The sequence below is a fragment of the Atractosteus spatula genome, chromosome 12, assembly GCF_055471065.1.
Source record: "Atractosteus spatula isolate fAtrSpa1 chromosome 12, fAtrSpa1.hap1, whole genome shotgun sequence".
NCBI lineage: Eukaryota > Metazoa > Chordata > Actinopteri > Semionotiformes > Lepisosteidae > Atractosteus > Atractosteus spatula.
This window is the reverse complement of record NC_142717.1, coordinates 29,703,519-29,730,732: the sequence shown is the minus strand read 5'-3', so window position 1 is coordinate 29,730,732 and position 27,214 is coordinate 29,703,519. Positions and strand designations below refer to the sequence as shown.

The following is a 27,214-nucleotide window of genomic DNA, read 5'->3' as shown; positions in this document are numbered from 1 at the left end:
TGCAATACTCAACATGTAGATCAAAATGTTGAGTAATGCTTAGGTAAAATAATAAGAGAATTTGCTGGAACAATTCAGAGATAAACCACTATCATACTCCTTTTTTATTTAACTTTTTTATTTGATTCCTTTTGTAATCCCCCTGCTCAATGGCCCCATACCAACTGCAGCAGCACACTTGAACACTGACTTTGCAATGAGACCTGGCTGCAACCTGAATGCAAAATCCTCACAAAAAATCATTCTGTGTTCCTAACAGAGCCTTTCAGAGGACAAACCACAGGTGAGACTTCACTGCATGTTTAATGTAGAAAAATGTAATAATATGACACTGTTTTTCACTTCAGATTTAAACTATACAGCAACCATTTGGCTAAAAAAGTATATATTTAACATTTATTATAGTAATGCTAAAATATATAAAAATGTATAAATGATATAATTAGTAATCAATTTAATACCTGGTTAATTTAATTTGCTTTTAAAATAATCACTATAACATTAACATTAGACACTCTGATTTTCAAACAATATAACACCCTTTATTTTCCTGTCCTTTTTACTGTTGTTTTGCATTTTTAGTTCCAGTTTCACTTAACAACCTTTGTGCCAAAACCTGGAAGGTTATCCTTGACAGCGCCTTAGGATGGCCAATTCTGATGAAAAACAAATAAGAAAAAGATTCTTCTGCATGAGAGAATTGACATTTGTTGAGGAAATGCACATGTGCTACAGTCCACCTTTTCCAGTAAGCGTGTGCTGCCTACACGTTTTTATTTTTATTATTTCATGCCTTTATTTTTACTCAGCAGTGAACCTCGCCAAAACAGACTGGCCCAATGCCAGGTCACCGGGGAATTTCAGAATCCCCTGCGTGGCCGTTTGAAACCGGAAGTTGAGGCATGCACCACTGTAAAGCTATCAAATCTGAAGCAACTCCTTCTGCTCTAAAGGCAACGGGAAGATAATAAATAGGATCAATTAGGGATGACTAAGTCTAAGTGGGCTGCGGCATTGGACTGGAGAGGAACATGCATTCATGCGCTGAAGGGTGTTCTTTCTTATCTGTGGAAAAAACTGTCCTAAAACAATTTAATTAAAACGGTTCTGTTTTTGATACTATCATTTTCTCGTCAGTTCATTGAAAATTGAAGATGTTCTCTTGTAAATGGCAGACTCAGAGGGGCATATGTTAAGATGGCTTTTAGGAAGTCAGAGGGTAGGTCCCTTCACTGGAAAACAGACACCAGTCTAATCAGGACATAAAATTATATACTTTTACATGAAATCTTCTTTCACTTTACATAGCATTAATATTTGTCTGACATACTGTAGATTTAACAAAACACGAACGTGAATTAACAAGTAATTCACCGTTTTGCAAATGCTGCAAATTCTGCTGAATTGCCCAAGCAATGAAAACATCTATTTTCACTTGGAAAAAATCACACAACTATAGCCTAATTTGTGCAATCTTTTCTTCTTGGATGTTTATGGACTATAAAGATGGTCTCTCTTGAGTAATATTTGTAAACCAAATAATTCTGTCGTCCAACAACACATTAGATAGATTAAAAAAATTAGGAAAGGATTAGGAAGGTTACATTTTTCTAAATGGTGGCGTTATTTTATCAAATGCACTGAAGCTCAGCAGGTTTGTATTACCCATCACGAACAAAAAGAGCAATTTCTGACACATTAAGCTATAGCATTATAGAAGAATGACTGTAGAAAAATAATTAAGCCTGTCATCCTTTGAAACATCTTGCCAAGTACCTGGACAGAGGAACTGATAAAACAGGTTGTATAGTGGAAAGTCAGTGTACGAACTCATTTGTTCATAAGACAATCTTTCAGATGTAGATGTAGCTGAACTATGTTCAAAATAGTTTTACTGTAAACAACAGAAGACGACACCATTAAGCTTTTTGTATTTATATTCTGAATATTTCCAAAGCTATTTTTTACACACTAAGGGCGGTAGTAAAAGAAGAAAATGTATTCAGGAAATTTTACCTCAAAACATTATAAGAAACAGTAGAAGACCCCTAGCAGAAAACAATCTTAAAATTGGTGCACACAAATATATTTGCTATTGCAGTTTACCGAGTTTCAGAAAATATTCCTGACTGTTAAAGAAAGTACTAAATTTCAACGACTGAAATCAATGAATCCAAAAGCTTTTAATAATCCACACTTAGAGAGAGAGGCACAAATTGCAAGCTTTACCAAAACCCTCTTCTGTTAGTTAAATTTGTTTAGGAGAAGATTTTCAAACTCTTACAATATCCTACTATTGGGAAGTGCTGAAAATATAAAACAAACAGAAGAATGTTGTTCACAGTTGCTATGGTTTCTGTTGGATGGTTACTGTTATTTTAACTTACAGAAAAAAATCTCTTTGTGAAACTCATTTTCCATTTCTGTTTTTTTTTTACTTTACGCTTCATTTGCTCATCAGTTTAGTACCACAGACTTCGGCCATAGTTCTTGCTGTCTGGTGCACAGGGCTGTGCTCAAAATAACTCAGATGAAACAGAACATTATAAAGCCTAAAAATGTTGTTTTGTTGAGGGGTTGCGCTCTTGACTACATGGCTAAGTTAGCCCCCTCTTTTTCTTTCAAATTATACATTTAGAAAAAAAATCCCCCAATCTTGAGCACGAAAAAGACAGATGACATAAGAAATAGAGAGCTCAGTAAGACGTATTTGCCCTTCAGCTAAAACAACAGCAGAGCTGTATGTTTGCCTAACACTTTCCTGTCGAAGAGGATGAATAAAACAAAATACGCCATGACCAGAGAATGGAAATCTAGCGCAGACGTCTGATAGCGTTGTGCTGTTTTCAGTTCTAGAAGAATACAGCCATTGTCTTTCTCAACTAATGACTACTGAAATAAGCACATCAACAAGACTGATAGTGCAAAGTTTTTAAGATACAGATGATGGTTCCCTTGCTAGTTTGGTTAACATTTCACTGCATCAAAAATAATACATAATACATATGAAATCAATAAACGTGGTTTAATCAGAAGCCTTCGGTTTACCAATGTAAACCTTTCATTTAAAGGCATAAAGAGTATACTAGAATGTCCTAGGAGTGGATTAAGTTGCATCACTCTAGTTCAAGGCACAGTTCTTGTAGGTGGAAATGGACTCAGTTCTCATGTGGACTGCTTTAATACCACTGAAGACATTCCTAAGGTATGTTGGAGCTAGAGAGCGGAAAGCTATGCCTCCGGTCCCTCAGGGCCAGACGCCTGCAGGTATTAAAGTTGTCTTTAATCTAACAACTGAGAGTTCCCCTTTTGTAGGACTATGAAGAGCTCAGGTGCCACATTCCAAGTAGTTACAAAGGTTGATTTGGCTTTTTTTAACTTATTTTTTTAACAGCAGCCATGTCACCCTGCAACTCACATCTGGTAACCCACTGAAGCTCAGCAGGTGTGAGCCTGGTCAGTACCATGATGGGAGACCTCCTGGGAAAAACTAAGGTTGCTACTGGAAGAGGTGTTAGTGGGGTCAGCAGGGGGTGCTCACCCTGCAGTCTATGTAGGTCCTAATGCCCCAGTATAGTGACAGGGAAACTATACTATAAAAGGGCACTGTCCTTCGGATGAGACAAAAAACTGACCCTCTGCGGTCATTAAAAATCCCAGGGCGTTTGTCGTAAAGAGTAGGGGTGTAACCCCGGCGTCCTCTGTTTTTTTTGCTGCTCTCTGTTCTGTGCCTCTGTGTGACTTCCATCATCCCACGTGCCTCATCTCAGAAACTCTCCTGCCAGTCCCATTTTCCTCTCATGCGCTCGAGTTGTCCTGCAGCCAGCAGGACATAGGAAAAGCCACCTGCAGACAAAGGCTCATGCTGCTGGTTACTGTGGCAACAGCTACCCTGAGGTTCATTTGCAAGCGGCATTATGCTGCCAGTATTCGGTTATGTCACCCCATCATACTGTAATTCCTCTGTCAAACCCTGGAAATGTCCTAATAAAGTAGGTTTGTGCTCTACAGGCGTTCATGCATGGCCACGTATGATTTCTACTTAATTTTCATTTTGAAAAAGAAACAGAAACAGAAAATCACTTTTTTAGAAATAGAACAATTGCACGGGTGGTGAAAATGATAATTAAAAACTTTTTTTCTGATAAAGCTTAGAGATGTTTATAGATATTTATCTGTTTCATATGTTTAACATTTTTTAATGGTTGGCACAGGAAGGTAACTATTTCAAAGTTCTTTTTTGATATATGAAAAGTTCTGAAAGTTCTAGATTTAAAAGGAACCAAAAAACAAAAGGTTTTTCTGCAATTACCTCCTTTCTTTTTATTAAAACTGTTACCCAGCATTCATGTATCTCTAGATGGTTGGATATATAAGATTAAGTCTGTCTTTTACAATGTGCATTTTACCTGTTAAATCTGGCACCATATAGAATTTCTATTCTTACAGAAAACAACATATACAGTATGATTAGTTTTATAAGTTCTTACATTTGTAAATCTCTTTTAAAACTTAATATAGAAAGTATTATATACAAAAGGTTTGTTATACATTTAAAATATTCCTCCACAGACTTACAATTTCACTTACTCTAGAACTACCATCATTGCCAGAAAACTAGTTCCAGTAAAGATTTCAAAGGTAATGCATACAGAAGAACATTGCAGAGTAAAATAATTTTTCTTAAGCAACCTTAAAAATTTATTTTAAAACGTCAACATCAATGAAGATTGTATGGACCTGCAGTACCAGTTTTAAATCATCACTTTATAATTAATACACTAAAAATGAACATGGAAATTCTGAGAACATTTAAGTGAACAACAGCATGACATTTGAATGATTTATCATGGCACAATTCCTTAGGATCTGAATCCTAAAGACATATTACATCTTATATTACAGGTATTAAATACGAAATTATAGCTCAATCAATATACATAAAAAGATTTTAAACCTGATATTTTTTAAAGTCACCTGTAAAATTGAGACTATACATCCGTATTATGATAAAAAGGTGCTTTAACATAACATTCAGTAATGTGATATTTGTAAACCTTATCTTCAAAATATTATTGTAAGGTTTGTCAGCTAAATTAGCCACGTTGAAAATTCTCCAAACTTCTGTCCTTTAGTCACTAAAAATTGTTCTATGCTTCTCTGCTTTTTACACTATGCAAATCAGGCAACTCAATCAATTCTTGAAGCATCTGTAAGAACATGCTTTGAAAAAAACCAAAGGGACAAATGCAAGTTAGAGCTTTTACTTTTACGAACCTGAAAATCTGGAATTAACAGAGTCTCAGAAGATAACCTGCTTGTTCAAACAGCCAGAGCTGAAATGGTTGGCTCTTGAACTGGAGAATTCTTGGCACTTACGAACACTGGATATGGGAAAAAAAATCACATCCGAAGACCGAACTAAAAAGGTCTGTGGAAAGATTTCTGCAGCAATAAACTTCATTTTCCATTAGCTCTCCTGGTGTTTTCGGTTGCTTAAGCTTTGCTTGACTTACAAGATTTTTTAAACCTGCGGAGTCCATAGTATGGAAACTACTATAAACTTACAGGTAACTGCATGTTTATGAACAAGTAAAAGCTGCTATATTTACGTACAAAAATAATATACACAGATATTCCAATATACTGTCTGTGGCACCACTAAAAATGACACTGTAAAATGAAGTGTTGATCTGTATGAGATTTACAACATGTATAGGAGAATCCAGAGCAACATTTGTTCACCATTTTCTTAAAGTAATGAGAAACCTCTTGATGTGCAAATCTAGCATGTGATACAATGAGATAGGCAATGAAAACAGAATTTAGATTAAATTTGATCAAATTAAATTTAGCGCTACATATCTTTCCGTTTCTCACAAGATTCATGTACTGTATCTCTTTATAAATCACAAATTTGAACAATTCTCTGTAAACACTGTATAGAGAAACATGACTGAGGGAAGCCAAATGAAGACAAAAAATGAATGGCCGGGAGAGAAAGAACTGTTTTATAATAAGGCTTCAGAAGGTCTTCCAGACCTCATGGTAGTACAAGGGACAAATGTGAGTTCTATTAGTAACAAGCCTAAGTCATGTGAGCTACAGTCAACAGCAGACTGATCATACTTTCCACGTAAGTCACTAAATCAGTAAATAAGCGTGTTTTCTAAAGCCAAATAAAGATAAGATCTCATTCTTGTTTTCAAAAAGAAAATTGTTACTCAGGTTTGACACATATACTGAATTCACCTTACAATTCTATATTTAGAATAAAGTATGTATCTTGAAAGTGAACATAATCTGCAAATCTACAAAGGCGCCTGGAGTAAAAATATTGAGGTTTGATTGAACTTGATGGTAGTCACTGTCCCATCAATCAACCCATCAGCTCAGTCTCTTGGACTGAGGACAGGTGGGACCTCAGGCCAGAGCTCCAGAGGTACAGAGATCAGAGTGAACCTAATGACTAGAGTGAAAACAAATGAACAATATTGTTCTCTACACCATCTTCTTTGTCCATAGTGTTTGCGGACATTTGAAAGGTGGTCTTTGCCATTTAAAGTTGTGGTGAACAATTAATACACATGCACAAAGAGACAACCCTTTGCCAACACCAGAAATTCAGATGAAATTCCAGAAGTATTTATCCACTTGCACATGAAGCTGCATAAATACACAAAAAACATTTCTAGATTCAAGCAAACAAAATACAGGAAAGAGTTCCTCTCTCCTGTTGTTTTCAAATCACATGTATAAAAGCAAGGAATTCCCACCATTCACAACACCTTACTTTTCATTGACTCATAAACAGTTTGAACATCCTCCCATATACAGTATATCACAGTATGCTGCAGAATGACAGGGCCTCTGCACAAGAGCTATTCAGTGCTAACAGGTACTGTATAAGATTCCAGACACTGCTTTGTTTTTCATTTGTTAAAGCTAGAGACACAAACACAAATGAAAATTACCTATCAGGTTTTAACAAAGTCAAATTTATTTAGAACTAACTGTCCATTCATGTTGTTGATTGGAACCCCCTGGAACGCATGAGGAAGATGCTTCGTACAATTATGAGCTTAAAAAGCTTCCACCGTAGAAATCCAACAGTTTTAGTGATCTATTTAAAAATTAACATCTAATCCCAATATACTAGCAATTACAAACACAATGGACCCCTTTCAAACCTCATAATAGCTCTCTCACCCACCTTGAGCCATTTCAGTTTTATGCTTTTCAGAAATATAAGAACAGAACAGAAATGGCATATTAAAACTACAGCTGCCCTAAGACACCCATCTCAACCACGCCAGGAGTGTTATAGGAGTTTCCGTGGTATCTACTGACGCATATTAGCCTGCAGGACTGGGCTTGTCTTCTCCTGAAGATGCTTGCTGCATTCCTCCAGAAAGCACATTTGGGTCTAAGGGATCTTCAAAGGCAGGGGCTCTATGTCTGCCTGCACATGACTGTAATTTACAGTTAAATGTTAAACGCTCACTAATTAACCAAGTGGCTCTAAACATAAATTCACAACTGAGGTGGGATGTTCATATTTCTTTCCTTTTTCAATTCGATTCTGAACACGAACCAACAAAATTGGAAATGTTTTTATTGAGTTATGTGTCATTGTAATGCTGCAGAGTAAATATGCCTGAACTATTTAGTAGTGCATCCACATATTTTGGCGGGATGATCCAAAGTAAACTCAAAGAAGCCCACTTAAAAACAACAATGACATTATACGGTACGTATTCTAACTTATTATCTCAATTGCCTTTAGGGTTTGCAGAGACTTACAAAATACATTCACAGATTCAGAAGAAAATCTGAAAAAATGACATCATAATTTTAGAGTGAGTTAGAAAACCAAATTCAAAAGCTGGATGGCATTTTAATTGTCTTTTCTTCCTTTGCAGTAAAAAAAAACTTTCTGAAGATGGATATGATTTCACATAGTGCTTTTCCATTTGTGTTACTTGGTCTGTAAATATCCACCAGATCCTGCTGAAATATTCAATGGTAACAAGTGCATAAACAGAAACTGTTTCACTTATATGTTGTCCTAAGCAGAAGCTGAGCCAAAGTAAAGCAACAGCATGTTTAAGCCATCAGTAAATAATTCTTATTATGTATTCCTGTTTCATTGTCCTTTTTGCACTCATGCACTTTTTCTTTTTTTTTTTGGCCTCTGGTTTCAATTTCTTCGGAAACATTAAAATGTCCATGTAGCAATAAATCCACACAATCTTATACTGGCTACCTGTTTGATAAATGCCAACGGAGACAGCAGAGCTACAGTAAGGTTCCAGTAACTGTACACCACTCTGGCATAATGCCATCTGGTCTGCCACCGGCACTTCTATCCTCTAAACTGGCAAAGAACAGCCAGCTACCTCTACCCACTATAATCCCCATGATCCTTTAACAATTCCCTGCTCTGCTGCACTGCTTCTGGAATTCCTGGCTGAACTAACCCAGCACTTCCCAGGATGTGAGATCTCCACATGCTCAGGATGAAGGTCTTCACCAGATTAACTAATTAGGACTGCCTACACGTGTTTCATTTGCTGCTGCTGCTTTTTCAAATAATATGTATTCATACTTAATAGAGACCACCTTAATAGAGACCCATCAGTTCAGATTCTTGGACTGAGGACAGTTGGGACCTCAGGCCAGAGCTCCAGAGGTACAGAGATTGGCTGCATTGGCTGGAGAGGATCTTCGGACCAAGCGACGGCTTTGCAAGAAGGAATCCACCTCAATTAGATGTACTTTACATTTCCATGTGGGCTATCATTTAATAATTTTACTTAGCTTAAGAAAAGGAAGTAGAATTAATATCACAGCAGACATGAAGAAACAAGAAGGAAACATAAAATGACTCTACAACTCAACATGCCAGTTCGGCTCACCATTAAGTCTTTGTAGTTTTCTTGGAAGCAGAGCTGGCATAACACTGGACAATTCTAAACACCTAAAGTCAGAACTGACTTGTTCTAAACATGCACAATAACTAAATGCAACCAGATTAAAGACTTTCTTTCACAACAAGCTAATAGTTTCTTTGAAGAATAGATGCTGAGAACTGATGTGGAGAATTAAGAATAAAGCACAGAAGGTATACAGTATATGTATGAACTATTATTTTAATTTACCTTTAAGGATTTAGCATACTTGAATCAGGTCTTCTATTGTTTCCTGTTCAAGACTGAAATGATTAGGTTATTTTAGTCATTCCAAGCAGGACATACCTAGTTGCTCTTTGGTCTGATTCTAGACCAGCAATATATTTTTATAATGCCCTGACCGGTACTGTGCAATGTAGTGTTGTGGCATATGTTTTTTTTATCTTTCAATATGAAACTGAAATAATCACATCAATTTATACAGTATGTTTCGTTGCTTATGAATTTTCACTATTAGAGCATTAAACAAAGAATGCCAATTCACTCTATACAGGAAGTAAAGAACAGAAAAGGACCATTATAACAAGGGAGTATATAAATATACATTTATGTAAATGTCAGATAACAAGATTTATATAGATGTAAAGTGAAAGTTTCCAATATTTGCCAATAAACAGATGTTACTGAACCAGTTTCTGTTTTAGAATTTGTTGTAGTTACTGTTGCTAAATCTTTTTGCTGTTGTGCCCGAGGGACAGAAGTTCCCTTTGTGCTTATTATACTGGTTTCAGATGCTTGAGGTTCAAAGTACAGTTCTCAAGAAATGCAGGTTTGGTGAATAACATGAAACTACAAGTAAAACTCCTCAAGCTGCAATGTTAATTCTTTCTGCCAAGCAGCCTGTCCAGGAAATGTCATTGTACTGTAAATCCTACATTTGCACAAGAAAGCTTAACAGCAGTAAGGGACTAATTAGAGATTTTTTATTGTATCCTGATACCAGTGTTGGTATTTCTTATACTGTACCACAAATATGCAAATTAAGTGCAAGTGAGTTGTGTCATGGTGCATTAGCTACAAAGGAAAAATTAAAAGTTAAATCTACACTAAAGAGAAGATACACATTTTGGCTTGAGCTATCTTTGAGCTATCTTCAGGTGTGAGTGTATTAATATGTGAATCTGTCTCAGGGTTTATTCTTCTGTTCTTCGATTGCACCTGCCTTACGATTTCAACTACAACTGCATGGCTACAAGTTGTCTTTATTTTCAGCCATACCAACCCAATGGGATCAGAACTGGATTTTTCAGTGAAGACTACAGAATTTCTCTTTTTTCCCACAACCTTTGTTTAATCTGAGAAATTTGAGTTTTTTAAGAGCTAAACCAAAGATAAAAAGCAACACTTGACACCAGGTGCACAGCTTCATCCCCAAAGGTTTCCTGGGTCTTCTTAAATCATGAGCAGCCAAAAACCTTTGAAAAGCGTTTAATTGATCCAATTAAGATAAAAATTAAAGACTGTTGCTGGATCCCCACTTACTGTGGTTTAAATTGTCTGCAGCAATAATATTAGTATACTAGATTAGTTCAAAACTGCTGTTAGAAATAACCTAAAATTCTTTATGGAAGACTTTTCATACTGTAGCACTCAGCTGAACCTTCATCACCTGAATCAAGTATAAATGATGTGTGTGATTTGAGTTGTGGGAGTCTGGAATAAACAACCTGGTCATGTTGTTGAAGCCTATAAGTTGGCTTCTTTGAAGAAATGGCTGGATGAGATTCTCAGATCAATTAGTTGCTAACTACCAAACGGGCTAGATAAGCTATATGGACTTGTCCCATTTGGAACAGTTCTTATGTTCTTATTGTGTATGTGTGTTTGAAGATTCCCATTCCACTTTTTATTTATTAGTCCTGGCCTTTAGTTAAAGTGAAATAGCCTTTAACAATGTTGTTTTTCTACAATACATTGATATTCCACAACCTAAGTCTATAAATAAATAAAAACAAACTCCCCTTTGTATACAATTCGGGAGGTCTGATCTTAAGTCACTAGCACTGTTTTTTAAAATCAGGAATTCCAGCAAATCATGATGGCTTCCAAGGCAGTGAAACAGCTGCACTGAGCTGGTGGATGAAATAAGACAAGGTCATTCCTCTAAAAACCCTTAAGGGGAAAATTTAACCATCTATTTTATTTGAAGACATGCATGCTCATTTGCTTCCAGTTAAAGATTACAAAAGCTAGCAGTTAATATTCTGACATTCTATCTGTGCAGTACACTGTGAAAAAGAAAAGGCATAAGTTAAGAAAGCTATGGACTAACAAAACAAATTCAGGGAGTACTGACAGGAACTGGTCCAGTCCCAGTGTGACCTGCATGGGCAAAGTGTTTTTGCAGTGCCAATCACAGGCCTCAGTTAACATGTTTCAGAAAATGTGAAGCTACATTGGATGTTTAAGATTTCCTCAGACGTTTTCCTAAGAATGTTTTCCAGGCTTTGACACCACAACTACTTTACTTCACTTAGTCAAATATTTAGATCAGCTCAGTGTGGGCTTGTGTAAAACACAGCCTGAAGAAACTGAGGTGTAAGCCCCAGAGTGCAAGAGTCTGATCACAGTTCACAAACAGCCCTAGCGTAGTCTGAGCTGGCATATCATTCAACATTTCATTCCCAAGATAAACATTGGGAATTCTGCTAGCACCTTTCAGGAATCCAGCAGTCATTAGAATCATCTTGGAAGGCTATGTTTTAAATACCGCACTACAACATTCAAAATTTCACTCATAACTTGTTAAGTACCGTGTTACTTTATTAGTTTAAAAATGCTTTCTTTAAAGAAGCGATTACATTTTCATTTTCTTATTATAATAATCTTTGTGTTTAAAAAATGAGCTCTCCCAATGACCTTTATTCTAAGCATACATAACCAATGTAAAGAAAGCATAAAGTAACAGTATATATAGTTTATTATTATTCAAATAATAATGCTGATAAAGAACAAGCAGTCAAAAAGTTACTATACAAACCCAATTTTTCAGACTTTGAAAGCTTACAATAAAGCAAGAGTTTATTTTTTAATCAGACAGAATTCTATTTTTTTAGAATTCTGACTGATGTTGATTTTTTTCCCTATAATGTGAGAAATGTGATCCCACTTCTGCTCAAATACTTTACATGCACAATTACAAACTAGCTGTGTGGGTAATGCCAGTTTTCTGACATCAATAAAATAACAGATACATGCTTACATAATATGGTTATTACTGTTAAAAGTTTTGATTAATATTAACAGCAGCATACCAAAAAGTTTTTTCCAATTTTTCTCAAGTGATTTATTCACCTTACTTGAACATATATATTATACAATCCCCCTTGATTTGCAGGATATGCAATTAGAAAGCTCTGTTAACACAATCTGGTGAAAAATGTTATAATATGTTTTGTTATTCAAAAAAAATAATGGGCTGCCATTTTAAATTGTACAATTAATAATGTCTGTCCTCTTCCAACCTCAGCTAATCTAAAATAAGATTAATTATTTTGATTAGCTCATCAGTTATCTGGTTATCTTGATTCAATTTCCTGCAACATTTTGATGTCACAACAGAAACAGATAGATCATGATAGCAACCATAAGCACCTTTGGGAAATATTTTTCTAATTCAACATTTTTCCTGTTACTGACAGATCGGTGCAATTTTCAGTTAAGCAATTTCATTATGTTAGAAAAAAAATAATATATTTAGAACTAAATATTGTTTTGTTCTCCTGCAAACATTAACTGTTTAATATGTGAAGTATTCCCCAAAGTTCTCACTAATGGTAGTTCTCACTGATTTGCTAGCTTTTGAAAAGACCAGAGGCAGACAAGAACTGAGGTGTGTGATTTAAAAATCATAACACTATTTCAGCTGAAACACTTAAGTGAATACCATGGCTTAAATGGAACTATCCATAAACTTCTGTATTTTGGCAAAGCTCTCCTCCATTCATTTAAGCTGCTCTGGATAAAAAGAAAAAATTGTATACTACTTAACTGCAGAAACAATGCAGAACAGGGTGTGTATTGTGCTGGGATAGTGTATAGCTGAGTATCCCTTTATCCCACATAAAACAGATCCTAATACAAAAGACTTTGATGGAACTTGATACATGACGTCATGCCAAGAGGATTACATAATATGTTTGGTCCCAGACTGACCAATCAGAAACCGTATTCTCTCCTATTACATACTGTAGAGTGTATTTTGTAGGCAACATGGAATATAGCCGTCATAACAGAATCCAAAAGCACATTAATGCACAGAATGACTCATATGTATATTTGCTTGTATTATACTGCTTAGTAGTAGAAAATCTACACTGAAATCTGTTTATAAATTGCATGTTTAGAAACCATTTTAAGAGTAATTAGCAAGGTGTTTCTACAGTGCATTTATCTGTTCCTTCCCCTATGAAATATCCAGGAATGGCTTTGATTCAAACACTCCAACAAAGGTGAAATAAGCCATTTGGAAGGTGAAGCACTAACTAGAGCCCAAGCTAAAGCAAGCATGAGAATGAAATGGTACTTGAGTTGTATGAATCTGTAATTTCTCCTGCTTATGAAAGATAAGATAAGCAGCTGGGAGCACAGGGTTCAAATTATGCCTTATTCAGAGAAGACACAAAAGGCATACTGTGCTTCAGTTCACCTGCCAATATCAATATGAACAGTAGAGAAGACGAAAAACTAAACATTTGCTACATATTCATTTTTCAGAGTGAGTTTGATTAAAGTTATAAGTAGTATTTTGTTTTGTTTATAGAAAATAAAGAAGGACTACTCACTGTTACAAGTACATTCAGGGTTCATCCTTATGATTTTGTCTTTCTAATCAACAACCAAACCAACAGATCCACTGACAATGTGCTTGTGACACATTTAATATGAAGTGCAAACAAATTAATACAAAACAAATCACTGGCATGCTACTTTTGAATCACTGTCATACAGGAAATGATGCTATATTGTTCCTCTCATGTTTTTTGTAATTTCTATACATACACAATTCACTGAATTTAAAGTGTCCAATTGCTACAGCAAAAGGAATAATACAACTATAAAATGCACTGTGAACAATTTTGCAAATAAATATACTCATATCTAATTGTCAAACTACATGAAAATATTCCATAATAAGAGACTGGAACACAAAACTGAACAAAGCTAAATTAAACTCAAGAAGTTCTCATGGTTTAAAGGTGCATACAAATATTGTAAGATTAAATTATTTTCATTGAAATATATTTCTTCTAAAATCAATATGGTTTTAATGCTGAAGTATTAGATTATAAGCTTATACGACAGTTAAAAAAGCTCCTTATAGTGCATATAGTTTGTTTTTAGTCTTTATAGTTTGTTTTAATTTACTAAACCTCGTTATAGTGCATAGTTTAAAAACAAGAAAAATGTTAATAAAAGTCAAGAACAAACTTTAGGTCATACAAACAAATACAAACATGGAAACAGGCAAATATATTGCTTTAACACAGGTAAGATATTTTGCAATTATTTGTCAAAAAAGAGTAGGCTATATTTATGTTCAGCAACACAGAGACATTAAAATTTTAATAAAATAAACATTTAGAAATTGTTTTAAACTAGGCACAGAGACGCTTTTCAGAAATGCTTGGGTTTTTTTCAGTTGGACATATGGATTAGGTCAGTTCCTGGGTTTTGGCTTCCTGGAATCCTGAGTCCAGATGATGAGCTTCTGTAGCAGGGTCCTGAGCCTGCTCACTAAAGCTCAGCTCAGGGGATCTGGGAGTTGCACATGTCTACATCATGGTTGAACCACGATTCATAGGCATCCATCGAGAAACAGCTGAATGCGAAATTTGGCTTAAAAATCTTAAAATAACTACAACAGTACAAATGGCCTCCCATCATCTGTGAACCGTTTTATACCTTGTTTGCACAAGGGAGCAATGGTATCGACCGAAATGAACTTCCAGCAATCGTCATCAGCATTATGCTTCCCTAATCAACTGCTTCATGCCAGCCTTTTGCAAAGCCTGTGCATTAAAATTACAACCTTTATTACACTTTAAAGGTCACTTCTCAATTGAGTAGTACATCAAAAGCTCACTCAACCTGAATATGCAAACATTCCCAATTGGTCATTAATCTTTTGAGCTTGCCAGTTAAGATTTGGATTCCACCTTCAGGAGAGCATACTTTGGGTTACATTCAACAAGGTGATGAGCCATTATGTTGTCCCAGGTAAAAGCTCCCTGGTATCTTTGTTTATTTCCTCTTGATTTAAATTACATCAAGCTGGTCTCAAAGCAATTACATTTGGAATTAAGTACTCAGATGCACTGACTTGCTGTGGGTACACTGAGGGTTACTTGTAAAATCTATTGTGTTACAACAGCAGTAAAGGCTGCTACTGTTACATGGTTTTATTTTTTTCTGATTCATTAAACTGGTTTACTGACATGATCATTGCATTACCATTACAGAAGGCAATATTGTCAGAATGCCTCTTTCCTTCATTTGCATACACTGAAGGTAATTCATTACAAAATGATGATGGTAAATGGCTTTTACATACTCAAGTGCTGGCAATAACCACATAAGCCTGTCAATGGGAAAAGTTTAATATTTTATGCAATTTTCACATGACTACTATGTCAGTATTTGACATGATAATTGTATCAATGTTAAAAGATACAGTATACATTAAATGTTGCTGTGTCAGAAAAGCACTTTGGTGAAATCTGGGGACAATTTTTATTTCTGACATTAATGTACTGTAGGTACACATCAACTTGACTGAAATGGTTAAGGGTGCTGTCAGAAGAGAGGCGCTTTCAGCTCAGTTTTGTTGGCCAATATGTGTATTCTACAAAATCATCATTTCACAGTTTGTATCATGACACAAGACAAAGGCTGAAGCTCTTAAGCTCAACAGGAAAAAAAAAACAACTAGAAATCTTTGTCAGAAGCAGGATGGAGAAACACAGCAAAGCTCCTGTGTGTTTATATATGTGCCCTATACTTCCTTGCTACTTGTGGGACACATCTAATGTCAAAAATCCTATAAGATTTTACATTTCCATTGCTTTCGTTAATAGTGTTTTCCCCTAAAATGATTTATTGATCAGTTATCTAATAATGCCTGTGATTATCATTTTAGAATAGGACTTTCTTTACCTTTCAAAGCAAGTCTGTTGTGTTATTTGTGTTGGTTTTTTTTTCAAAAGCTCATTCATTGCTTGCGTTGTAACCTGTCACAAAATAAACGGTTTCATTTGCTGTGTTTCAAGTTTAGTTGCTGACATGGCTTCTGAGTTTTATGGGTGAAATGTACCCAGTGCCCACTGTTTGACTCCAGATGTGTGTCTGTCTTATATGGTGATGAAAGCCTCCTTGGTACAGAAAAGTCTGTATGACTATTGTTAGTTCTGTTTTTTCTAAGGTTTCATAAAACTGAAAAATGTATTTATTAATCTACAAGCCATTCTAACAATTGCATGCACTTTTTTACACTATGGGTCATGGGTGTCAGGAATAAAATGATCCAGTCTTAGTCAAATCCATTCTGGTCTTCTACAGGTTCGTCTTCCTCGTGTTTCTAATTAATTTAGCTGGTGAAGAAGTTACTCCTCTACCCCACTGCTTAAGGATCCATAAGAATAAAAGACACTATACAAATGTAAAAAACTTAGTACTCCTTAATATAAAAGATACTGAAAGTATCAACATTTTAACTGGGAAGAATAAGCTAAGCACTTATAGATAAATGATGAAAATTTTAGATATTTTAACATTTACAGTACTGTATATGTGCTTATATTAAAGTATAGCTTTAATACATCATCTGCTTTGCTCAACATATACTGTATTTTAAAATTAAGTATCCAGTTTTATTGAACCTTTACCATGCACCTGTTACAAGTAATAGGGTCTTACTAAATTTCAACTATGATACTTAGAATGGACTGCAAAACACTAACATGCATGAATTACTGTACTTAATCATGTATTGCTTGAAATGTTGTTTTTTGTTTCTATATATAGCAACAAAGTATAAACTTTGAAAGCTTCTGGGTAAAGACATTAGGCTGTATTAAAAATAATGTAAATTTCAGCAAAACACACATTATATTCTCAAATTCTATTAGCATAACCAAACACCAGCATAAGTCAGAGAGTATTTGAAATAAGCAAATGATTTAATTTCACTCAACATGTTTGATCCTTGGCACAAGTATATTTCAGTATTTTATACTGAGGTTGTAAAATATTTCTAAATATGTGTGTATAATTACATGTTTTGAGAATTGGGCATTTTTAAACAAGGAAGAAAGCATGTTTAAAGAATACACTTAATGTGAATACATTTCAGAAAAACTTTTTTTTTTCACATGCTTCATAGGCTTTCAAACTGCACATTTTCTGTTAATGTTCTATGTCGTTGTACTTCACTGCATCAGCAGGCATTACTGCTTTGGATTTTGGAACAAAAGAGCATTACCAAAAAAAAATAAAATCCTCATTCTTATCTGCGCACGCTCAATTGGAGTCACGCTCCATGCTTTGGACACTTTAAGGTAAGTTAAGGAATGAAATGGGGAAGTACAGTAACTGCAGTGGGACAATAACAAGACAAGTTAGTCAGAATGTAAACAGAACCTCCAGTGCTGCAACAGAGGAGACTCCCAACTTCCTCCTGTCCGCAAATGCGTCATGGAACATTCCAAACAGGACAACTAAACTTCACAACCAAAACACACTCCGCAGGCTCTCAGCTGACCCGGGCTGGAACACCACAGGGACCATCTGTAGCTTTTCCACTCTCCTTTGCAAAGTTATTATTGAAAACATGCACTGTTGCACCCCTTCAGCTGCAACTCTTTAATTATATTAAGCAGCTCTTTTTAGAGTAGTTTAATGAAGTTATACCAAGTGTATTACAATGAATGATATATTTTTTTACTCTACACTATATAAATTTCACTGTTAAGATTACAATTCACTCAGTGTCTTTTATAGGGAGGCAGTAACACTAATTAATGGTAAAACTGTACTTAACTATCATGAACTAGCATTTGTCAGCTCATTATTACTAGTTGAACAAAGAATTAGTACAACTGTCTTTCCCAATACAGTAACAAAACATGAGTATTTTCCAGAACTGCAGACCTTAATTTGACCTTCTAAATGTACAGGTTTTGCTAAACTGCAACATAATTCACTGTTATTCCTGAAACAACTAATTTGAGAACCATAAGACCTGCGAATGACACTCCTTTCTTACTAAAAAAGTGGAAGCAAAACCACACATAAAGGCCATCAAATTCATGCATGTAAATGAGTTCTTAAATATTTTTTTTTATATTTAAATCTATGTTGCAACTTCTCAAAACAAAAAGGAGATTAATGCTGTCAGTTATAATTTTGCATATACAGTACACGTTAAATATTTCAAAGCAATGATGCGAGAATCGTGAAATAAACAACATTTTAAAACAAATCCAAAAAATATCTATACAATGTCCAGTTACAGCACTGCAATCATTGTTAATCCAGAAACCCAGAACTGTGGTAGGCTCAGTCTTTGCTATGTTTAATTATTTGAATAATCTGAATATGTGTACGTTGAGCACAGTCAGAGTTTCAAACGCTGTTGCTGAAAGAGTGACAGATCTGGCACGCTGGACGTTTTCAGCTGGAAAACATTCAATGGACCCTTTAATAAGTAGAGGAGGTGTACGACACCCACTTACCCTTCAGGTTTTTGGGATGATTCTGTTTTGTTCGTGGCATGATTCCTCTGGTCACAGGCGCAGATACGGGTGCGTCATTGCCTTGCTTGCGAATTTTCGGCTGAGGAAGAGTGAAGCCCCTAGCTCCCACCTCCCCCGCCGCCCCGGGTCACTGTCGGGTCAATGTCGGCTTGTCTGGTGGGAAGAGAAGAAGCAATCCGATAAGCACCTCATCGATGAAACACCCTCATCCTGTAGTGGTCTTTTTCACCAGAACATGCCACATGTTCTTTCCAAAGTGTACAAATGCACAAAAGCATACAGCATTGATCAGAAACAAATAAATGGTTAAACAGTCCATTTTATAGTTGAGGTGACTCAAAAATGAAGACATTTAGATCCCTAATGTATGGATTTAATAGCTTGCACAGTGAAAAGCTGGTTCATTTTGCGGCCCCAGTAACATAAGGTCATTATTCTCTTCACACAGAAAATAACCCTAATAATGAAATCCCTAGACACAGCTAAGTCTTCTTATTTCTTCCCACTTAAAACATGAACATTAAAATTTCTGCACCGGTTTTATTTTATGGGGCCTGGAGCTAATGCTTCATGTGAATCAGAGCTGGGCCTGTGACTTCACCATGTGAAAATAATGATTCTGTCCCAATACTATTTGCATATATGTGTGCAAATTTTCATCCACAGCCATGTGCAGCAGAGACGGAGATCCATTGAATCCATTATCTATTGAATGCTGCAGTCAAACAGAAGATCCCACTGTGAATTAAATTAAGGCCTGTCGACTAAACCTGTTTGCTCTTCCTAAAATAACTAAATAACTGAAAGAACACACTTCTTACAGCAGTTTTAAACAAGAAGTGTTCAATGCAGACTTAATTTGCATTGGAGTAAACGCGGCTAACTACAGTGACCTTGTCTAGACTCGTAAACGTTAATGAACCAAGAAACTCCAGTGTTTATATAACTGTTACTTAGGCAGGGACTTACACAGGGCATTTACTATAACTGTCTGAAAGATAAGCTCTCAGTCTTGACCTGTGTTCCCACTTCAGCACTCAGCGAAAAAAAAAACAGGTTCTGTAGTCCTCTGAAAATCTCTTGGCAGGAAAGGTAATACAAGCAGGCCCTCTCATATAAAATATTAAAAGAACAATGATGGGCAACGGCATCAAGGCTACACAGAATGCAGGGAGAATGAGGGAATTTCTTATCAGATGGGGCTGGGTGGGTGTACAGTTTACAGTACATTATACAGTAATTGCAAATACAGTAACACGCCCTGTGTGTGACATACTGTAAATCTAACCCATGCAGCTTTTGCAAAACTAATGCCGCAGTTAAAGGAATCTGATGTATTTACTACAAGCTGCACACCTTCTACTGTGCCTAATGTACACTCCTAAAAATACACTCAGTTTTGCAACACAATGGATCTGAACTCCAACCTTTTAATTGTGGGCCGTTCTTATTCCCTCCTTAGATACAATTTATAGCGTCTGTACAAACATCAGACAATAGTACTGAACTGTGCCAGCTTCCTTGCAACCTTTCTAATAGTTTTCGAATGAGCCATGAACATTAACCTCGAATGACAATGAGCCGAATAAAACTGAAAACTAAAAATAGTCATAAACAAACCAATGCATAAAACGCGAGCTGAAAATAATTTTAGTTTACATGGCAGACAGGAGAGAAGATTTTTTTTTTGCTTGCTTTAATATTTGTAAGCCGCAGCAATGACATCATTTCACTAGGGAAACAGCGCTGCTGGAAGGCCAGGGGTTTTACAGAAAACGTTGAAGTCTAAACAACACAAGCAGATGCAACTGTTTTTAATGGAAAATTACATCCCATCTAAAATTACCAGTGTAAACTAAAATTGTACCGGAAGATAAAACAAATGGGCATTTTGGGAAATGCTTTTATTTTTAAAGCAATGATTTATTGCAATGCTTTCATTTTAAAACAAATATTGATAACCGAATTGAAATAGCTGAATGTTGAGTGAACGCTGACAGAACCACCAAAGCGAAAAATGGAGTGATCGGATATCTTATTCATAAATATAAAGGGCAAGAAACACATTAAATGATTTTCGAAATACACACGCCAAATGAGAAATGTTGAAGCAACAAAGCATGTGAAGAGAGGTTATTAAACTTGCGCAAACCGTTAATAATTCTGATTCACACTGATTCACTTTTATTTTGCAAAAGCATCTCCTACAGTTAGAAAATAATCCCACTGAATTAATACAGCAGATGCTACTACTACCGCTGCTAAAACAACAATAACAAGGGAAGCCCATTATGGCAATGGACATGACTGGAGTGATGAGGCATTTTCCTTTCAGCTGTTTAACATACCGATATAAAACACACACAAAAAAATGTATTTCTATTTTTTGAAAAGACATGAAAGAGGGGCGCTTCCTTTGTCGGTTTGTCGGCGCTGTGTGCAATTTCCACCACCCCCCCCCCCCCCAAATCCTAGAGCTACGATGGGGGCGGGCAGAGCCCGTTTTGGCACAGGGGCAGCTGTGCAGGACGCACCTGCCCCTGCAGCAGTCGCACAGGGGGGTGGTAGTGCGCGACACTGGAGGCATAGCAGTCGCCCAATGTTATTTTTTTCTTTTTTTTTAATGTTGAATTAGACTCGTTTTGGCGTGGTGTCTGAATGACCGGGGCACACGAGTCTGCCCTCCCCGCCTCTCTCCACCACATGCCCGGAGAGCTGCGCAGAGCCGGGCACAGCGCAGACGTCCTCCGTGCATGTCACCAGGCGCGCACGGAAAGCGGTTAAGGGGAGGAGCCGGGGAAAACCCCTCCGTATCAGGGACTACGAACAGGCGCTTCCCAGTTCGTCAAACGCGACACGGCTCGCCAATTCGCAGCAACAAGGCTGCCCCGCACCCCATCCGGAATGAAAAACCCAAACTCTGCCTGAGCCCACCCCGTTTACCCAGCGTGACAGGCTAAAGACAGAAGTCCCCCCCCCCCCCCTCCTTGCGCTGGAGGAAATGCTGCAGGGAGTCTCGGCACCAAAACAACGCACCTTGTCGGACTGTGCGCTGCGCTAGGCTGCACACTACCGGCGTGTCCCCTGTCCACCTACGGCACCCCTGAGCCGAGCATGCTCAGGTCTCGGATCGTGCCATGCCTATTAGCCCAAGGTTACAAAAACACGATAGTTATTTCTCGCAGAGCAGAAAAAAAAAACCCGACGCGCGTCTGCGCCCGACTTGAACCTTGTGTACAGCGTCGCTGTAACAGCACGGGCATCCAAAACTGCACCCCCGCATCCGAATCGCAACACGGCGCTTCTTTTAACGAAAATGGCAACGCTTACAAACCTTAAGGATTCATACTTACGAGCGTGAGCTTTATGAATCTCGGGGCTTTGTTTTGTTTTACGGCGAACCTTTACGGTAAAATTGAGAAAGGTCCGCTTTCCCCTTTACCTCCTCTCTCACTTTCTATTGCAGGAAACAGGCAGGCCCACTGACGTCATCGGGGGTCCCGTAACCGCCTCTCAACTGCAGAAAGTCTAAAGGAGGGGGCCCGCGACGGCCGCACCACAACTTTATTGAAACAGTGTTTAGACGCGCTTCTTTGGGTAAACTCATCTTCCCTTCTTTTTGAAAACCATGTTACATCTCGACTCAAGGGATTTTTTTTTGTTTGCCTTCTCAGAACGCAAATTATTGAATTTCCTCCCGTGTCGTGTACCGCCGTCCCCCCTCGATGCATCCCTTTTGCACATAGTTTTGCACTGACGGTTATCCCGGAGGTTCCTTGTTGTCAGGTCACGTTGTGTCCCTCACTGCAGACTGGGCTTTCCCATTCAGATCTCCCTTAATCCAACCCTTTGCTGTGCAACGTTGTTACGCTCCACTTCGCTTTCATTAAAAATATCCTCTGATATAGAAACCATTTTCCTTCTGTTGCACAACACATCACCGATCACCAGAATGAATTAAGCAGATTAATGTGCGCTCCAAACCAAAGGTCAAAGATTGTTTTTTTGTTAATTTTCATCGTTTGTCAGATATCACGCTTTGTCTTGGATATTTTACAGCGTCAGGTTGCAAAGCTCTTATTGGTTTTACGACATCGGCTGTTTTTTTCATGAATGAGGAAGGTAGTAAGATTATCGTCTTACATGAAATACGGAGTTGCAAAGCATTGCGAGAATGATATAAATCACAGTATTTACTGTTCTACAAATTCTCACGAGATTCATGCAGTCTTGGATCTTCCAAGTTTAAATGACTGATACATTTTTAAAATATTACGCTTGTGAATAATGCTGCACATTTTTATTAAACATTGAAATGATCAACACTTACTGTAAATATTAAAAATGCACTTTGCACGCTACGTACATCTAATGAAAACGAATCCATCAAATGCAATTATGATATAAAGTTTTTTACTAACTTAATTTTGCCATAGATAATAAACATTAATATTATGACTTGATGATGACAATGAACTCCATTTCGTGCGAATGTGCACGTTTTTTTAAATGATTTTGTTGAAAATACAGGTTGTTATAGATCTGCGGTCACCAATAACTTTGTCTTTGCAAACATCATACGTCTTGCAAAATAGAAATATGATTTCCAGAACCAGACCCCAAAGTCAGAGCTCCGCGAAGCTGCTCCTAACATTCTTACATGCGGTGGGAGTCATAGGTAGTGATGTTTGTAGGGGAGCAACTTCACAGATCTCAATGCCGGTGGGGCTGTTCATCTGAATTAAATTTGTGAATAGTCACTCATACAAGTGCGCGGAAATGACGCAGAGATACCAATTAACCTAATCAGTCTGTTTTAGAGCGGTGGGAGAAAACAGTGCAGTGTGAACGTTCTACCTCCACGCAGAAGTTGTCTTCATATTTGGGTATTGTCCAAAGATGTTTTTATCGTGAAAACAATGGTTGAAAATATAATACTCTTTCTGTGCGTTTGGTGTGTTTTGTTCACATATGGTCTGTAAAAAGCTTTCTGTAAAATTCTCATTTTATTAGCTCTGTCAGTTTAAAGAACTTTTAGCAGATCAACATTTGTGAGGATTAGAGTTCCATTTTTAATAGTTTTATTTGCATGGAATCCTTCTGTTACTTAACAATGCGCTTGTTAGCTGACAATGAAGAGGACGTAATGTAGGAACATTATATGCAGCACACTACTGTAGGAATGCAAATCATTAATGTGATATTGGTGTTTTTCTTATACTGTCATGCATTCTCGCAGTGATCTTCTGTATTGAGCTTGACCAGAATCACCCTTCAAGTTCTTCACAGTGCTGCAGAGATGCTGTCACTCCAGAGGAAATGTTAACAGGCTCCTAAATGTTTGTGTCACTGCAGACTGACAGCACCCCACTGCTCACGGAGTGACTGCTCTCACACGGGCACCTTAGGCATGTTCAGCTGTGGTTAAGATGGCACTTGTGTTGCTTATTTATTCAGACATAAAAAAAACAGAACACCTGATGGGTTTGGATATTCATGTTCAAAACAGAACTTTGAAACCATTTCAGTTAGAAACGAACAATGAAAAAAGAAATAGGCAACAGAGTCGAACAATGGTTAGGGTTCTAGCCTTGTAACTGCTACGTTGTCAGTTCAAATCTAATATCTAAATCTGAGCGATATATACGATATAGATATAGATATAGTTCTGGTAAAATACATAACTGAGGACATTGGTGCCAATATAAGTTTCACTAGATAAAAGTGTTAGTCAGATAAATAGAGAATCTGTTATAAGATACATTCCAGCAAGATGGAAGGCTCCTGTTAATGATAGCTGTAATATTTTCACTCTGTCTTTGGCTTTTCTCATTCTTCAAAGCACATTCACTAATAACCATGAAATGAATAAAATAGTATTATAGCAGCTAAACTATAACCACATCATACATAAGAGACAGAAAACTAAATATTTATGTATTAAATTATATCAATATATTTATTACAAATTGATTAGTGCTGTGTATTTATTATATGTTCTAGACACAATATGACATCACCGTGTCTAAGTGGAAAAGAAAGAAAAAAACGAGCGCAATAAAATAAATAAACATACTTATTTCTAGTTCTGAGTGTTGTTGTGCTGAGAATGTTTGAAACAGGCTTGTTTTAAATAACTTTTAAATACAATTTTAGGAACTACCAGGCCAGAATTATACAAATATATACTATATTAGCAAAAGGCATAGGCGCAAGAGGAACTATGGAAACGTCTTCAAAGTGTTTTAAGTAGAGTACCAAGTACTCTACTAAAGAGTACCTTACCAAGAAAAGCCATTCTCTGTCAGCAGCTGCAGACTGAAGCATATAATTAAGACTTTTATCTTAGAATCTGTCAGGATTGTTCCTGCCAGGAAGGGCTTCTGTAATCCCAGAAGGGACAATTTTCCACTACATTTCTATTGTGATAGTAGTAGCAGGAGTATTGGGGTATACTTACTTCAATGCAATTAGAGAGAAGACGGTGTCTTTTTGATTAGTTGTATCAATTTGGTCCAAAGTTTGAGTCATCCAGCTGTCCCAAGAGTTGGAATTTAGTTTTGCCTCATCCGGGAATCTGACTGTCAGACAGCTTGGTTCACTTCCCATACCAGCAAAGCAGGGATGAGGAGGGTGGCTGTATGTTTCCTGCCAAAGGTCCACCTTCAAGACCCCCACTGCACTGTGAGGTTAACAGCCCTCAAGGCAAACATGTACCCAACGGAAGACTGACAGTGCAGCAGACTTCACAGGAGCCCTGATGAGTCTCCGGGGTCACTGTTATCTGCTATTCAAAGACACCCTTACTCACTCAAGGCAACTCCATCCTGGCTACACCCGGTCATCCCATAAATTTCTTTTTGTGCTGTTACACGGTGCTGCTGTATTGTGTAGTTTCTCCCACCTGTATTCAATAGGTGATTTTTAAATTCTGTTCATGTTCATTCTGAACATGATTCAAAATCATATTGTTTTTGCTGATGACTTAAAGAAAAAAGTACATTTTTTAAAATCCATTGCTTATATAATTTTAAGGGTGTGATTTCAGTATATCATTTATGTTTTCATAGTGTGGTATGCGATTTCAGTATGTATATATTGTAAGTCCTTTATCGAGGTAGTGCATGAGAGATTTCAGTATATACAGTAATATCCAGTTTTTCATGTTGTGTTTTAGAGATTTAATAGGCCCTGCACACTTTATACTTTATATCTAAGACCCTATGTGCACCACAAGCACAAAATCATTTCTCTAATGTGTGTTGAACAATGCTGTTGAAGAAGTTTTTTTTTAGGACAAATCAAATTAATTGTAAATAACTTTCTTTGCATAACATTACAATATAAAATCTTTTTAAAATCTGATGTATCTTTTTAGTTTTTTGTATATACTGTACAGTAACTGAGTGACTTCTATGCTATAAGCTGGTTAGGGTTTTGGCATTAAACAGATGTATCTGTAGGTAGGGTAGCCCTGCCATAAATAAAGGATAAATTATCTTACATTCTATTCGGGTAAACTCAGCTGTCAGTTTCTGTGCCTTTACTGTATCACTCATTTCGTATACATAAGTCAAAATGGCAATAATAAAAAAACAATCAAACTCTAAATAAACCTCTCAAATGTGTGCATAATACACATTTGTTGAATATATTTGTTACAAAAATTATAACATATCGTAGGTCAACACAGACATTAGTAACTTAACTACTTAGATATTTGAATAAGTTTGAACCTTCACTCCTGAATAATTACTTTACATTTTTTGAAGGTAGAATGTGTAGGCTAAATAATAACAGATATAAGAGACAATATATTTCAAGGCTTTTTTTTTGCCTGTTTTTCTGAAGTCTAAGGATTTTAAGGGTACCCCACAAACCCTGCTGGGGTGAAGATCTGCAGGAGTAAGTCTGATGACCTGTGGCTTATGGAATTACATTAAATGGGTCAGAATGTACAGTATTAACATGTGAGTTAATAAGGGTGTTGTTCAATGATGTGTTTGAAGAGTGATAGATATCTGTGTTTACTAGGAAGGGTACTTGCTTGTCACCTCTAATAACATAATGTGAACAGCCAGATGTGGATTATTAGTTGCATTGGAATCTGAGACATTACAGAACTGACCAAAGAATTCTACATTTTTAGAATTAAACCACAAAAGCAAATAGACGTCAAGACAAAAGCATAACTAATATCAATGAGCCAATGTGTGGACATTAAGATTCTGTTAGCTGTGGTACAAGTGGAAAATGGGGGAGAGATTCAGTGAGTAGGGACAATTCTCCATCCTAAGAGCAGCCTTAACACTGTAACACTGACTTGGTTTAATTTGATATATGGTAGTTATTTAATATAATTCTTTCATGGATGAGTGAGTTACTGGAGATAAGGAAAGAAAGGGCATTCTCAGGGGATTATTTGCAATATGAAATTGAAAAGGCTCAGCTGAACTAGGCATCTAATTAGAAATCTGCAGTCTTAAACAG

The 27,214-nt window shown here is 36.7% G+C and overlaps 1 protein-coding gene across 2 annotated transcripts in view; it reads right to left on the bottom strand.

Moving 5' to 3' along the window:
• The window catches only part of hivep1 (HIVEP zinc finger 1), an 82,297-nt gene extending 60,121 nt beyond the window's left edge, over positions 1-22,176 (bottom strand). For both annotated transcript variants that reach the window (XM_088929255.1, XM_088929256.1), the window contains exons 1-2: positions 22,078-22,176; positions 18,704-18,877 (exon numbers count right to left, since the gene is read on the bottom strand). In XM_088929255.1, the coding sequence (XP_088785381.1) occupies positions 18,704-18,743 (40 nt within the window). In that variant the 5' untranslated portion in view covers positions 18,744-18,877; positions 22,078-22,176. The remainder of the gene's footprint in view (positions 1-18,703; positions 18,878-22,077) is intronic.
• Between the last annotated feature and the right edge of the window lie 5,038 nt (positions 22,177-27,214).